Source organism: Amblyraja radiata, chromosome 3 (assembly GCF_010909765.2).
Source record: "Amblyraja radiata isolate CabotCenter1 chromosome 3, sAmbRad1.1.pri, whole genome shotgun sequence".
NCBI classification, from domain to species: domain Eukaryota; kingdom Metazoa; phylum Chordata; class Chondrichthyes; order Rajiformes; family Rajidae; genus Amblyraja; species Amblyraja radiata.
The window spans coordinates 95,465,802-95,482,989 of NC_045958.1; the positions used below are offsets into that span (position 1 = coordinate 95,465,802).

At 44.3% G+C, this 17,188-nt stretch overlaps 1 protein-coding gene across 1 annotated transcript; it reads left to right on the forward strand.

The window, feature by feature from the left end:
- The first annotated feature begins 5,499 nt into the window (after nt 1-5,499).
- Nucleotides 5,500-15,299, forward strand: LOC116971576 (sialic acid-binding Ig-like lectin 15). Its single transcript, XM_033018810.1, has 3 exons — nt 5,500-5,847; nt 15,026-15,213; nt 15,276-15,299. The coding sequence occupies exons 1-3, from the start codon at nt 5,502-5,504 to the stop codon at nt 15,297-15,299; spliced, it is 558 nt and encodes a 185-aa protein (XP_032874701.1). The 5' UTR covers nt 5,500-5,501.
- The last annotated feature ends 1,889 nt before the right edge of the window (nt 15,300-17,188 follow it).

Sequence of the window (17,188 nt, forward strand, 5' to 3'; positions counted from 1 at the left end):
GGGGGGGGGGGGCTGGGGCTGGTGAAAAGGCATATGTAAATGGATCCATTCCGATTGGACATCTGTGAGCATTGTGACATCACACGATGGAACGTTCACCAACATTCTATGGGTGAAAGCTGTTTTTTTTTAACATTTTGAAATTTGGGTGGGGGGGGTGTGGTGGAGAAGGATTTTATTAAAAAATGTGTACATAAACACGACAAAATTTAATCAGGAGTGGATATTTGGGATGAAAAGTGAAATCTCTACCGAAATGGAAAAAATCTCGGCGTTTCTGCGTGTGGTGTTGGCGTAGCAACGAATCAAAGGCTGGCACCCACAAGACAGCGCAGAAACACACACAGCCACACACACACACACCCAGCCACAGAGTTTTAAATATAGTTAGATAGATGTGTACATAAACACGACAACATTGAATCAGGAGCGGATATTTGGAATGAAAAGTGAAATCTCTACCGAAATAGAAAAAATCTTGGTGTTTCTGCGTGTGGTGTTGGCGTAGCAACGAATCAAAGGCTGGCACCCACAAGACAGCCAGGCAGAAACACACACAGCCACACACACACACACCCAGCCACAGAGTTTTAAATATAGATAAATGCATGTATCACATGGCAAATATTTGGTGATGCATTGAGAGATGATGCAGGGTCTTGACCTGAAATGCCAACCATCCCTCTGCCTCCACAGATGCAACCTAACGTGTTGAGGACCTCCTGCAATTTGTTTTTCTGCATGTCAAACATGTGTTTGTTTAAATGCGGTACAACTGTTTTTAACAAGAACCTGATTCATATCAAGTATGGTTTCTTACATTTGTGACAAATTTATCCATGGCGTAATCAAAGCAACACAAACTTGATAACATCATTTCACCATCACCCAGCACAAATGCATTTTGCAATCCTTTTCATATTTTGCTTCAGGTTATAAACAAGGAACAATCTTGCTTTTTCCTTCCTGATCTACTTTTTGAGAATTCTGCAAACTCTTTCTAATCAAGATATGTGAAGTTTGGTGTGGACTTGAAATGTTGCTGGTGTATTTTGCAAAACACCACTGATGGCTCAGCAGCCAGAGGGTGAAGCCCTTGTTGCTGCTGTCAATTCCACTCAGACTTTGCAAAGACAAGGACTGGGTGATTGAAATGCAAAGTTTCAAAATGGACTTCTCCATTTGAAGCTGCCTGACAATTCTTGCAAAGTCACTTGAGCCATTTTACACTCTATGTTAACTGTGAAATTCAGAAAACTACAGGAAACAGCAAGGAGTCTCGGTTCTACTCAGCCGGTGGCATTTGAAGCCCAACGAGAGAAGAGAATGCTGTTCATTTTGCTTTGTGCCTTTGCACTGCCTGTCACCACTGATCGTAAGTATCCTTTAATAAAGAGCAGCAGTTGGTTTTCTGAATGTTTCACTGTGAGTGAAATGATTAACTGTATGAGATAGACTTGTGTGTCCGTGGAAACAGAGCAGGATCAGTCTTTTGATGCTGTACTTAAGGTGACAGGCAGTCTTCCAGAAAGGGAATATGTGTGTGTGTGAAGACCTTTAATACAAACATTTTACAATACAGTAAAGGATCGGTTTGAGATTATAAGGCTGGAGTTGGAGCAGCTGGGGAGGTTGTGTTTAGTTGTCGACCCCACACTTCTGGATGAAGATATTAGCCCTTGAGAGGGGGTGAAGGGCATTGTGTCCTTGGCATAGTTTAAAAGTGAAGATAATGAGAAATATCTTCACTGAGAGTAATGCACCTATAGAATTATCGAATTAAAAGTAGTTCAAGCCAAGCCACCTCTTGTCTTCAGCAAGGAGCTGAATATATTCCCAGGCTAAAGAAATCAAGGGGAATGGGGACAAAGTTCAATTCTGTATTGATTAGCGATTAAGAGCCATAATCATATTGACTGTTGACCAGGCTTGAACAGCCGAATGGCTTCCTGTGTTGCACTGAATGTCTTTGCTCTCATTGTTGATTCTGATCCTAATCAAATTGGTTTTGGTTTATTATTGTCACATTTACTGAGGTACAGTGAACACCTGCACCAGGGATAATACCTTTCTCAAAATAACATCTCATGTGAAGGATGAATCCCCGATCTTCCAATATACCTTGTTGTGGCCACAAACATTTTTATTAAACGACACTTCCTCTGTAGGTGCAATGCTATATTCTTTACTCTGTTTGTTTTCTCTAATGCACTACGTGATGTAATCATGAATGGTACGATTTAGCCGGACAACACACAAAATAATTTTTCGCCTATCTCAGTATACATGAAAATAATAAACCAATACTAATTTTCCTCAATCAGTATTACCGGCCCATCTAAAATGTCCCTTCCCTCTCCATTATCAACACCTTGTAGCCAGAACCATTAAATGTCTGGTCCTTATTTCTCTTTTCTGTTGCCACACACTAGTAATAGATACTGATCTATTATTATTTACCATTGATCTTGGAGAGGTCTTTCCTGCTGCAGAACTGGTCCAATGCCCCTAGAATTTAGAGCAGAAACGAGAAAGTCACGAAAATTAGTGCAGTAATTAAAATGTCCTGAGCATTGGAGCAGTAATCAGAATTCTCGTGGATTAGCACAGCAACTAGAATATCACAAGAATTGAGCAGTAATTCAGCTCAAAAATCAATCCATGGCTCCCCAGCCCCAGTTTCTACCACTCACCGAAAAACACTGAGGGCAACAGAGTAGTCTGTTAATTAACGATGCGCATCAATTTGAGAAGGAGAAGGTTAAAGTGTCAATGATGCAGTTGAACAAAGGGGACTATGAAGGCATGAGAGAGGAGCAGGCCAAGGTAGACTGGAAAGGGATCCTAACAGAAATGACGATGGAACAGGAATGGCAGGAATTTCTGGGCATAATCCGGAAGCTGCAGGATCATTTCATTCCAAAAAGGAAGAAAGATTCTAAGTAGGAGGCAACCGTGGGTGACAAGAGAAGTTAGGGATAGAATAAAACTAAACAAAAAGATGTATAACACAGGAAAGCGTAGTCGGAAGCCAGAGGATTGGGAAACTTTCATAGGACAACAGATGGAAACAAAACGGGCAATACGGGCTGAAAAGATGAATTATGAGGGGCAGCTGGCCAGGAATATAAGGAAGGACAGTAAAAGCTTCTTTAGATATGTTATGGGAAAAAGAGTAGCAAAGTCAAATGTGGGTCCCTTGAATGCAGACACGGGTAAAATTATAATGGGGACAAGGAAATGGCAGAAAAGTTGGTACTTCGGATCTGTCTTCACTAAGGAAGACACAAACAATCTCCCAGATGTACTGGAGGACAGAGGATCTAAGGGGGTAAAGGAACTGAAAGAACATTTTATTAGGTGAGAAATAGTATTGGGTAGGCTAATGGGACTGAAGGATGATAAATCCCCTGGGCCTGATGGTCTGCATCCCAGGGTCCTCAGGGAGGTGGCTCTAAAAATAGTGGACGCATTGGTGATCATTTTCCAATGTTCAATAGATTCAGGATCAGTTCCTGTGGATTGGAGGATTGCTAATGTTATCCCATTTTTCAAGAAAGGAACGAGAGAGAAAACGGGGAATTGCAGACCAGTTAGCCTGACTTCGGTGGTGAGAAAGATGCTGGAGTCAATTATTAAAGAGGTAATAATGGGGCATTTGGATAACAGTAAAAGGATTAGTCCAAGTCAACATGGATTTATGAAAGGGAAATCATGCTTGACTAATCTTCTGGAATTTTTTGAGGATGTGACAAGTAAAATGGATGAAGGGGAGCCAGTGGATGCAGTGTATCTAGACTTTCAGATAGCCTTTGATAATGTCCCGCATGGGAGACTGGTGACTAAAATTAGAGCACATGGTATTGGGGTAGGGTGTTGACATGAATAGAAAATTGATTGGCAAACAGGAAGCAAAGTGTAGGAGTGAACAGGTCCTTTTCAGAATGGCAGGCAGTGGCGAGTGGAGTGCCGCAAGGCTTGGTGTTGGGGCCGCAACTATTTACCATATATTTTTTTATGATTTGGAAGAGGGAATTAGGAGTTACACTAGCAAGTTTGCGGATGACACAAAGCTGGGTGGCAGTGTGAACTCTTAAGAGGATGTTAGGAGGTTGCAGGGTGACCTGGACAGGTTGAGTGATTGGACAGATGAGTGGCAGATGCAGTGTAATATAGATAAATGTGAGGTTATCCACTTTGGCGGCAAAAACAAGAGGGTAGATTATTATCTCAATTGGGTTAGGTTAGGTAAGGGGGAGGTGCAGCGAGACCTGGGTGGCCTTGTACACCAGTCACTGAAAGTTGGCTTACAGGTACAGCAGGCAGTGAAGGAAGCTAATGGAATGTTGGGCTTCACAACAAGAGGATTTCAGTATCGGAGTAAAGAGGTTCTTTTGCAGTTGTATAGGGCCCTGGTAAGACCACATCTGCAGTATTGTGTACAGTTTTGGTCTCCTAATTAGAGGAAGGACGTTCTTGTGATTGAGGCAGTGCAGCGTAGGTTCACGAGATTGATCCCTGGGATGGCGGGACTGTCATATGAGGATAGATTGAAAAGACTAGGCTGGAGTTTAGAAGGATGAGGGGGATCTTATAGAAACATATAAAATTATAAAAGGACTGGACAAGCTAGATGCAGGTAAATTGTTCCCAATGTTGGGCGAGTCCAGAACCAGGGGCCACAAGAGTTGTGAATTTGTGGAATTCCCTGCCACAGAGGGCAGTGGAGGCCAAATTACTGGATGGATTTAAGAGAGAGTTAGATAGAGCTCCAGGGGCTAGTGGAGTCAAGGGATATGGGGAGAAGGCTGGCACGGGTTATTGATTGGGGACGATCAGCCATGATCACAATGAATGGCGGTGCTGGCTCGAAGGGCCAAATGGCCTCCTCCTGCACCTATTTTCTATGTTTCTATGTTTCTATCTTTGAGATGTGGGAAACAAACTATGAAAGAGAAACCCATGCAGTTATAGATGGAAAGTGCAAACTGTACACAGCATCTGAGGTCAGGATTAAACTCTGAGTCCCTAGAGTTGTGAGTTAGCAGCTCCACTAGCTGCTCCACTGTGCCAGCTGTGTACATCCTCGATTATTGGTCAGGTACTTCCTTAGTGGGATCTTGCTGTGCCAACACTTCAAACCTGTGAAGCTCTGTGGACCACCCCCTGATTGTGAGGGAAGTGATGTAAATGCAAGGTCTCTCCCGGACAGCAGCTTAGGGCTGTGAGAGATGTGGCTCCCGTGAAGAGCCGGCACAGCTCGGAGGAGGGGAACCACTGTTAGTGTCACAGTCCCACCTCCCCGTTTCTCACAGCTCACCACGTGGTGAGGGTGACAAACAGCACAGCGGCATCGCAGTTCAACTGTCTTCCACAAGGGCAGGGACCCAGGGTGGGCGCAGCCTCCTACAGTGACTGTGGCCCTCAGTTCAGTCTTAACGTTACATCTCTGTGTCTTCACAGGCTGCAGTAGCAGTGGTTGGTCCATGGAGACACCGGACATGGTGATGGGGAGGGAGGGGAAGCTCGTGGTTCTGTACTGCAACTTCACTCACCCTCACCATCAATACAAAGGCAACATCAACATCATCTGGAATGAGAAGGGGACCAAGGAGCCCATCTTCAAATACAAAAATTATCTATCGAGCGGCAAGTATAAAAATGAGATTGTGGATAATGTAGGAGCTCGCTACAGACCAATGGGGGACCCTCGGAAGAACGATGCTTCCATAATCATTAATCAGCTGAGAACGACGGATACAAACAAGATCCTCGACTGTCGTGTTGAGCTCACAGGGCAAGCAAGAGCAAATTATGGATGCCCACATGGGCGAATCACAGCATCAGGTGAGGAATTACTGTGCTGCAAACAAACAATTTGTCTTCCTTCCTGCTTCCTGTGATTCCGGTGTTACTGGCATGGCTGGCAATTGTTCAAGCTGCTGACTTGTTGGCTACATCACTGGGAGATCATGCCCTGGTTTGACTGCCTAAAATACACACGTTGCACTAAATTTTAACTCTATTAACCAACCCTCAACCCACTTGCCCCGCTGATCAAGATCCTGCTGTAGTTTTGATAACCATCTTCACTCATACTCCTCATTTCTGCCTTGACCATGATGTACAGTCACTGTGGAATGGGGTGATGTCATTGCTACATCTGGCCTGCTGTTATAGTCACATATTATATCTCCTCCAGTTAAGTTTCAGATATTGGTATTGGTTTATTATTGTCTATTGCACTGAGATACAGTGACATTTTTCCGAGTGCTATCCAGACAAATCATCCCATTGAGGCACTAGAAACTGCAGATGCTGGAACCATGAGCAAAACACAAAGTGCTGAAGACACAGTGGGTCAAGCAGCATCGGTGGAGGAAATGGACAGGCAATTATCCGGGTCGGTTCCCTTCAAACTGATGGAGTAGTAGGGAGAAAGATGGGAACGGGGCAAAGCTTGCCCAATGATAGGTGGATGGAGGTGGGGGGGGGGGGGCACGAGGGAGGTGCTTATCAGATGGGTGGAGCCAGTGATAATGGCGAGTGATGAAAAGTGGTAAAAGGTGTCAGACAAGGAAACAAAATGTAAATACGGAGGCAAATGGATGGAATGGGCCAGGGGAGATGGGCAGGTGAAAGACTTGTGATAGAAGGAACTATGGGATTCGAGGATGGGAGATGAATACGGGAGAAGAAAGGAGCAGTGTGACAGGGATAATGGGAGCAATGTGTGCACAGTGGGCTGGTGGAGGGGGCGGGGGGGGAGGTATTACTTGAACTTTGAGAGTTCAGTATTCATACGGTTGGGTTATAAGCTACACAAGTTGACCATGAGGTGCTGTTCTTCCAGTTTGCGTGTGTTCTCACACTGATAATACACAAGGCCAGCGACAGGTCGGTGTGAGAACAGAAAGAGTAGTTAAAAAGCTTGGTAACCAGGAGCTCCAGCAGGCCTTGGCAGACTGAACACAAGTATTCATCACATTGGGGACACAGAATGCAATAGATGAGGTTGGAAGGATCATACCTTAGATGTGTGCATCAGGCACTGTAAAATAGAAAATAAACAAAGTGGAGAATGTAGTATGGCAGCTATAGTGAAAGTGCTACTAAAGAGTAGTGCAAGCGTTTAACGTGGTAGATTGGAAGATCGGGTAATTCAACCCTAGCATTTGTGAGGTCCATTCAAGACACTAACAATAGGTAAGAAGTTGTTCTTCCATCTGGTGGTATCTACTTTCAAATTTTGTATCTGCTGGTATGAGAATGTTAGAGTATTAGTTGTCCTTGATAATGCTGGATACTTTCTCGAGGCAGCATTAAGTGCAGAATGGTGAAACAGAGAATCAAAATTGACCCTGGCAGATTGGAGAGACAGCATTTGTTCAGGCAGTGTTAGTGAACAGGTAGGGGTAGTCCCTGGTTTTTAAAACAATGCTTAGACTATTACGTGAAATGGGAGAAGGAGTCAGAACACAGATGCTCGAACCAACTCTCATCCATAAAATCATGGCTAATTCTGGACCTTGTTCATTCACTGAGAGATCCCCCAGACAGTGATCTCCATGAGACCCAGAAAAACTGTGGACCTTTGGTTTGAACTTACTCAACTACTTTTTATCCACAGCTTCTGCATAATGTGGATTGCTTGATTGTAATCATGTATAGTCTTTTCGTTGACTGGTTAGCATGCAATAAAAGTTTTTCACCGTACCTTGGTACAGGTGACAATAAACTAAACTCTGGGATGGAAAATTCAGAAGGTTCACAAACGTTCTTGGAGGGAATTTCTTGACCTCTGTCATAAATGTCAGACTGCTTTTTTCCTGATCTGCGGTTTTTGAATCATAAGCAGGAGGAAAGAAACTTTCCACAAGTATTTGTGAAATCCATCTATTCCCCAGAGCCCTCTGTCCATAGACATCCATCAGTCCCAGTCCCCCATTCTTTCCCCACAATCCTCCAAATAACTCCAGTCAGGTGTGTTTAATATTCATATGCACTGGGATTAGAACAATACAATTATTAATTGCTGCAACTTTGCAGGCACATTGATGCAACATAATAGTGAGATTAAACGAGAACTTACCAGTTTGAAGTTTGATCTGTATTTTACGAGGAGTTACGATGAGGGATTACGTGAAGAGCCCGCTCAGCACGCATGCGCGGCATACTTCAAAGCAGCGGTGTGGAATCACAGATAGACACAGTTATTGAAATAAACATAGTAAAGAAAAGGAGACATCAGTTATCAGTTTGACCCATATTATTGAGGGTGGGAGCGGAGGGCACGTAATCCATCATCGTAACTCCTCATAAAATACAGATCAAACTTCAAACTGGTAAGTTCTCGTTTAATCTTACTATTTTACTTCGGAGTCACGTGAGTGACTACGTGAAGATTTTAAAGCTCTGTGATTTCAAACCGTGTAACAGTTATTACTTCACTCACTGCCGAAGTCCTTGAGGGAGGAAGTGTGTTATCGTAATCAACCAATGAATCTGTTTGTAGAAAAACACAATGGTATTTTTTAACAATAACAACAAAGAAATTAAATTGCTCCCCTGGGCTTAAATTAAATATTTGCAGTCTGTAAAAACATTTCTGCAAATAAAGCAGGTTTTGCCAAAGGCTTATTATAAAAAAATTCTGAACGGTCTTTCCCCCGACCATCCTGCTGTAGCCATATAGGCACGTCCATTCTTTTGGCCGTCGACGTGGATGCTGCCCTGGTGGAGTGAGATTTGTACATGTTAGTGTTTATCCCAGCAGCTTTTAGTACCTGCTTGAGCCATCTCGAAATGGTTTGGCTCGTCACCCGACCATGAGGTTTTTTATGACTGACCCACAAGGCTTTTCCACTCCCTTGAATATTTTTGGTTGTGTCTATGTAGGACAGTAGGTGGGTCATGGCACATAACCGTGGTTCTGGCGGGTAAGCCCGGAATTCCACGACTGGATTAGGTGTTCCTGGTCTGCTCTGTTTGATCAGTCCCTGGATAATGACAGAGATCTGGTCTGGAGCTGTGAGCATGCTGTCCAGTCGCAATAGGTGTAGTGACTGGATCCTCTGTGCAGATACAAGTGCCATCAACATGAGTGTTTTGAGCATAGATTGTTCCAGGTTGAGGGATCTGGCTGGTGGCCATCCCCTGAGGTATGTCAGGACCACACTGACATCCCATATATGGGTGTACCTTGGTCTAGGGGGTTAGAGTTGTAAATACCCTTCATTAGCTTGACCATCAGCGGGTGGGACCCCATGGCCTGTTGTCCTGGAGCTTGTTTTAAATAGACAGACAGGGCACTTCTGACTGTGTTGATGGCTCTGTAGCTGATTTCTTCATCGTGGTGAAGGTTCGCCAGGAATTCTAGTACGTTGGTAACTGTAGCGGTTGAGTAGGTGGTCCCTGTATCCAAGCAGTACTTCTCCCATTTTTTTGATGCTGGACAAGTACTGTTTTTTAGTGGATGTTCGGAGGGATGCTGACATGGTGTTGATGGTTTGTTCTGATAATCCCAGTCCCAGAAGTGGTCTGTGCAGAATCTGCAACCCAGGAGTTTGATTATTTCATGGCACGGGTGGCTTATGCCCGACACTGGGTGTTAATAACTCTGGGTCACTGGGGAATACCATCGGAGTTTCAACAACCATGTCATGGAGTATTGGGAACCATGGTAGTAGGCCAGTCGGGTACTATCAAAATACCTGAAGCAGAGTCCATTTGTATTTTGCGTAGTACCCGACTGATGAGTCAGAAGGGAGGAAATGCATAGAAGAAGAATTTCCCCAATCCAGCGCGAACGCATCTACCGCTGCTGCCTCAGGGTCTGGTTCCCAAGCGACATAAATAGGTACCTGGTGATTTAGCCTTGATGCAAATAAATCGATATCTGGCGTGCCATATTGCTTGATAACTTTTGCAAATTCTTTGGGGTTTAACATCCATTCGATGTTGTCATTAAATTTACGTGACCTGGTGTCTGCCACTGTAATTAGCTTACCTGGCAGGTAAGTTGCTGATAGCCAAATATGTCTTTCGACACACCATTGCCAAATTGTGTTGACCAACTTGTCGCATGATAACGATTTTATGCCGCCCATATGGTTAATGTAGGCCACCACCGTAGTATTATCTATTTGTAACCGTACATGCAAGTGATGCATATTTGATGTATATGCTTTTAAACCATAAAAGGCACCCAACATGTCTAGATAATTAATGCCCAGTGTAAGTAGTAATGATGACTCTGGGTTAGTCCATCTACCACCTGTGCTGGATATGGAGTTATTTGCACCCCAGCCTTGAGCACTGGCATCTGTTTGGATAACTAATGTAGGGTTAGTGATGATAATAGGGCTGAAACTATGCCAAACGTTTTTTGCCCACCACTGTAGTTCTGATATTGCTTCAGTGGGTAACTTCATGACACGATCATAATGACCTGCATGTCGTTTTGGTGCCTGTACCTTTGCTCTTTATAAGTTTTGATAGTGCAAAGGTCCGAATTATGTAGCCGGAAATGCTGCTATCATTTTCCCAATTACTCTGCTACTTGTCGAATAGTTGGTCGTTCGTTGACCATAAATTGTTGCATGATTGTGCCATTTCAACTGTTTTGTCTCTTGGCAATGTTACAGTCACGTAGACTGAATTAATTGTGAAGCCCAAGTAGTCCATGATTGTGGATGGCTTCAACTTAGATTTATCTGGATGTAAGACAATCCCAGGGTTTCGAACAACTGTTTGGTAGCTGACACAGCTGACATAGTCAATTCCATGGTCTTGCCTACTATTAAGATATCATCAAGATATGCCATGACAATATGTTTTTGTCTTCTTAATATTGCCAGAGCTGGTTTTAGTATCTTGGTGAATATTCTTAGGGCTGATGTGAACCCATTGGGTAACGCTTTAAACTGCCATTGCTGCCCCATCCACGTAAATTTCAGGTATCTGCAATGATCCTTGTGAATGGTACTGAATAGTAAGCATCTTTAAGATCAATGCTTGCCATGAAGTATCCTTTGGAAATTAGTTGTTTGGCAGTAACAAACGTTTCCATTTTGAAATGTATATACTTAACAAACATATTTAGTGAAGTTAAGTCAATGATGATGCGACATCCACCATCTTTTTTGGGTTTAGTGAATATATTTGATACGAATTCCAAGGGTTCATGTTTTGTTTTTTCAATGATACCCTTTGTAATTAGTCTCACCAGTTCAGATTGTCCCTCTCGTTTTTCTTTAACTTAGAGGGAAAATACCCTCTGGGGTGAATGTTGAACTGGTGGCAATTATTTTAGTATGAATTGCATTTTGTATCCACTAATGCCATTGAGTATATACTGATCACTCGTGATAGACTCCCATGCTTCTTTAAACAGGTGTAATTATTATTAAAGCTTTATTTCAGGCACAGGTCCATATAACACATCAAACAGTACAAAGAATTACAAAGATACATTAAAAAATTGCATATTAGCCTAAAATATATATAAGCTATTGCACCAATGCCGTCTTAGCCTAGAAGTGAATCTATAGCAGCTTTTCAGAGGGCTGACTAGGGCTTCAATTATGTGGTTCTCTGATTTGTCCAGGCGACACATAAAACTAAACATCAGCTGTCTTAAGAGTGCCTCACAGGTTGGCACTCTAGTGGACACAAACAATTGACTGGCACTATGCCACCTAGGGACACGAAGTAGCAACCTCATTGCATCATTGTATGCAACCTTAAGCCTCTGCATACTCCTTTTCTTATAATTAGACCACAATTGAGCAGTATATAACGGTGTGATGTAGGTTCTGAACAGGGAACACTTCACAGAATCAGAGCACATATAAAACTTCCTTATAAGCAGGTAATCTCCCCAGGTAATCTCCCCCCTGTTAGTATTAAGCCCCTACTTTCTATACGCTTGTAGGAACCAGACCCACCTACCTCCATGGTTATGGGTATTTCTTCTGTTTCTCCTGGTCCAACGAGTCTTGCACATTGTCTGACGTGGCGGTGATGTTGGGGGGTGGCGCATTTTCCATGGGGTCCGCTCTGGGCCCTGGTCTAAAGAAGACTTCCGGTGATAGAATGCGGACCCCGAGCTTTCACCAGTCCCATATGGTAGATGTCGATTGGTGGACGCGATAGGGTGCTGCCGCTTGGGAATTATTATTTTTGGTTTGCTCGTCCCGGGGCCTGCCCTCATGAGACCAAAAGTTTTTTAAGGCCTCTTCCATACCCTTCATTTGCTTTGTGAGGTTTTTGCCAAAGAGCAGTGGGTCTGGCTCAGTGGCTGGGGTTTTGCACAACCCCGCAAATTTAGGATTTATGGCAGGTCTTATGATTTGTTTACGAAGGTTGTGGTCATCTCCGTATTGTCCACGGAACGAGCAAATGATGTGATTGCTGACGTCAGGAGCCTGAGGAACCGCTGCAGTTTTAGCTCCTGGTTCCGAATATTTGCCCCAACGTGCCCCCAGTTTTGGCTGTTTACAGCCGGCACTTTAAGGGACTCACAGTTCTCTGGAGCTGTATACGTTTCTAAGGCCTCATTGACCACCTGCTCCTGTAGGGGCCTGTTGGAGAGGTGGTTAATGCTGGCCGCTAGTTTGGCCTTTAACGGCCTTCCTGCACGTGGGGCTGCCACGTAGCGGTCCACCACACCCAGCAACTCTTCCTGTTCCTGCACCCCTTGCGTACTCCCAACATCATCAGCCAGCGTCCCCTCTTCTTGACCAGCCCAGTCCTGGTCACCAAAGCTACCCTCGGGTAAGGAGGAAGCAATGGACAGTGCACAAGACACTGTGGAGGGAGTGCCTGAACTCCCCCTGCGAGAGCGCCCCTCACGCAGCACGTCTCACTGGAGCACCTGCTCCAGGAGCTGCTCCATGCGGCTCATGCGGCTGTCTCTCCCCGTCCAACAAGTCGGAAGCCACCAGCAGGACGCTACTTCGGTAGCTTTATATCCAGCCCGCTGCTCAGGCGCTAGCGGGACTGGGCTCGGCACGGTGTCGGGGATGGCGGAGAGCCCGGTAAGCGGTCCTACCGCCTTGTTGCTGCCCCCCCCCCCAGATGGAACGCTCCTCCGTTGGAGTCGAGCGGGTGACATGTTTGTCCAAGAGCCTTTCTCTGCCTGAAATAAAACAGCAGTGCAACAACGGCCGCATCGGGAGTCAGGCGCTCCCGCTACAGGGTGAAAGAACGGATCGTCAGGTAAGTACCCTGAGGTCGGGTTTTCTTTCAGAGGAGGGAGATCTTTAGTGAAATTAAAACAACCTGTTAAATGGCAAGATTGTCTTCTTGAACCTTCTTGAGGTAAAGGTTCACATTTCCTGTACCTTCTACCTGGCAGTAGCAACAAGAGGAGATCAAGCCATGTGATACTGTGATATTGGCTGACCTCTATATTTACTCTTATTCACTTACCAATCAAGTGACCACAACAGCCGATCACCAGGGCAATCCTGTCCTCAACCGATCATAGATTCCTCCACATTCCCACTTCTCTGCAACATAAAAGACATTTGTTTTATTGTAACTTTTCCCAGTTCTGATCATCATTTGTTTCTCCCCTGATTTTTTCTTTGGCAATGTAGCTATCGTAGTCTTGTACTTCATACTTTCATCATTGAGCCCAGCGTCTCGCACTTCACTAACCATTGCCTCAATGTGTCACATTTGTTTTAGTTAACTGTGTCTCAGAAGGAGTTTTCCACATGTTCCTTGGGCATTGTTCTGTTTAACTATCTTATCTCTCATTTCTGTGTAGGTATTATCACTCGGTGCGTGTCACTGTTAATTTTTATCTCACACACCTTCTCCACCTCTTCATATTCCATCTGCAATCTTCTTATAATTCGATGGGAAATGACCATGTTGTAGAACATGCAGTAGAAAATGTAGTAGAGGTATACTACATCGACTGGATCCTTCCTTATCAATCCTGTTAGATATATTGTCCACCCTAACCCTGAACTCCACTTAAATTGTCAACAGAACTTCCCCTTCATCAAGAATTAAAACATAAATTGCTGTAAAATTAATCAGGTCTGAATGCAAGTCAACTGGAGGGGCGACAATATCCATGTAGGACCAGTCTGAAGAAGGGTTTCGGCCCGAAACGTCGCCTATTTCCTTCGCTCCATAGATGCTACTGCACCCGCTGAGTTTCTCCAGCATTTTTGTGTACCTTCCATGTAGGACGTTGTGTTGCTGCTACCTCAGGAGGATTTAATCTAGTTTGTCAGAAGGTTGGGAACTGGAGCAGGTGGAGGGATTGAATGGGATGTAGACATCAACTTAAGACTGATCAGAAGGGTTGGCGGGGCCAGGTTAATGAACGCAGTGGGCTGAAGTGTGTTTATTTCAATGCTATGCGTATTATGTGTAAGGCAGATGAATGTAGAGTTTGGATTAATGCATGGAACTATGATGTTGTGGGTCATTAGAGTTTTGGTTGAGCAAGGGGCAGGACTGACACCACAATGTTCCAGGGTTTTAGGCGTGATTTAGCAGCATTGTAGGTTATATAAAAATGCAAACAGGCCACCTGCAATTACTCTATTCAATTTGATTTGAGAATTCTGCATATTATTTATAAAGAAGATGAAGTTACATTTACAGTTACATTTCACTGCTCTAGAGCAGCGCAGGAGGGTCAGGGACAGATGGGTCAGAGTGGGAGTGGGATGGAGAAACATGGTCACAGATGTGTAGGAAGGAACTGCAGATGCTGATTTATACCGAAGATAGACACAAAATGCTGGAGTAACACAACGTGCCAGGCAGCATCTATGGAGAAATGGAATAGATACTTCTTCAGGTCTGAAGAAGGCTTCCATTCGCAAACATTACCTACTACTTTTCTCCAGAGACGCCGCCTGATCTGCTGAGTTACTCCAGCATTTTGTGTCTATCAACATGGTCACAGACACAGGTGAAGTATTGATAAAATAAATGTGGGGAATGCATTCGACCAATGAATAATGTCCATATTTTAAATCTTTCTCTATCCGAGGTGATGTCAGCGCATCTATGGTGATCGGGAAGAGAGGAGGTGGTGCCACACTGAACTGCAACTTCAAACACTCGAGCGCAAATCGCAGGGTGATCACTGTCCTCTGGATGAAGGGGACTCCATGGGAAGAGTCCGTTGTCTTTAAACATACCCGCTCCTACGCCACAAGTGGTCCCGGCACTAACAATGTAAATAGAGGAGGTCGATATGAGCTGGTGGGAAAACTAGACAAGGGAGACGCCTCCATTAGAGTGAGGGGACTCACGTTGAATGACACCAACAACTATCTCTGTCATGTTTGGACCTGGAATTCCCGTCTGAAGAAAAATATTCAGGTGACTCAGGATGAGACGGGACTACAGGTTTTGGGTAAGGAAACAGTCAGTGTTGAGGAGTAAATGATAAAATCACATTGAACAACTGTGAGAAGAATGAGCTTCGTTCTGTTTCCTCTCTGAATATTTCACTCCATTCTCCCGCTGGGTCTCTTTCAAATCTTCACCCCTTCCTGGTTCTCCTCCTGCATCAATGAATAACAGTGACTTTTATCCCAGTCTGGGCTTCAGCCACCATCTTGGAGCGATGGTGATAATGTATCTGGAGATACGTGTGTGTGCGGGAGGGAATTGACAGGTTGATCATTTCAGCTGCCATTTTTTTAGTCTACTTTCTTGTGATTAGCTTCACTTTCTAGTGGTTAAACATAGATAAACATCATGTCTAATCTCCATTGCTGGTGTTCATGGGAGAATCATGGGACCTCCAGTGACATTGTTGTCAGCCTCTGGTTCTGGTAATGGGGGGGGGGGGGAGAAGAGAGAGTAACTCGGGTGTGAGTGATCCTTGATTATGTTGGCTTCTTTCCCAAGGAATAAATGCAGTTGATGGGCGGGTGAACGAGGGAAACCCTTTTATTCATTCTACATGGTTAATCCTGAGCTTTCTAGTGCTTGTAATCTTAATCATCCATGCAATTCCCCCTCTGACTATTTTTTGTGACTTCCTTATAACCAGTCTAATGCAATTTGAAGAACAGGGCTCGCTGCATCATTGCAGACTCCATTGAATTCAAGAATTTTGGATGATACTTTTTCTCTCTTTTATCAGAACTAACCAGTTCTACTGAAGATAAGCAAAATGGAATATTAATCAGTTATTCTCTGAACAATTATTGCAACTTAAAATAAGTTAGCTGAAGTTGCAGAGGTTGTATAGAGGGGTGGATCGGAAATAGGAAATATCTCTGAAAGGGTGAGTCTAGGTTTGCTGTTGATGAAATTATCTGGTTGATAAATTAAGGAAGGAAACTGGAGACAGAGAACACAAACAAAGATATAAACAGAGCTGCAAAACGCACGTCAGCTGCAAGAAACACACTGCAGATCAGGCAGTGTCAGTGGAGAGAGGAGAACTGAGTCAGTATTGCAGATGGATAACCTGCTGCAGAACTTCTGATACAAACAGCGAGAAAGTTACCAGAAATTGTTGCATTCAATGTTGACTCAATGGTTCAATGGGTCAACCGTGAATAGAACAATTTCTGGTGACTTGCTCGCTGTTTGTATCAGAACTGGCGAGTTCTACAGCACCTGCGATACTGACTCAGTTCTCCTGAAGAAGAGTCACGACCTGAAACGTCACCGATTCATTCTATCCAGAGTTGCTGCCTGCCCGCTGAATTACTCCAGCATTTTGTGTCTATTTTCGGTTCAATGGTTTCTTTATTATCACATGTAGCAAGTACAGTGAAATACTTTTTTCCATACAGATCAGTAAGAATATCACCGTACATAAATAAGCACAATCCCCCCAGGTTGGCACATAATGTACAGAAGAACCCACTGAGTCTGGGCAACAGTTGCCATTTTGCACCATTTTACAGTCCTCGATGCAGTGGCCACAGAGGCCCCATTGCAGCTGCCGCCTCCATTCCAGTTGTCCTGGAATGTTGACCCTCACCCTGCACAGCCCTCTTCAGCCCTTCTTCCCCAGGGGTGGTGTGCGGTGGGGGGGCTCCTCCTGCAGATGAGATTAGGGAGCGGAAGTTAAAAACCCCTCCACCCCTCCTGATTCGGTTAACCAGACATTTTCTGGTTGGCTGCCAGTTACTAGCAGAGTTCCGCAGGGCTCGGTGCTGGGGCCGCTGCGCTTCACGTTGTATAT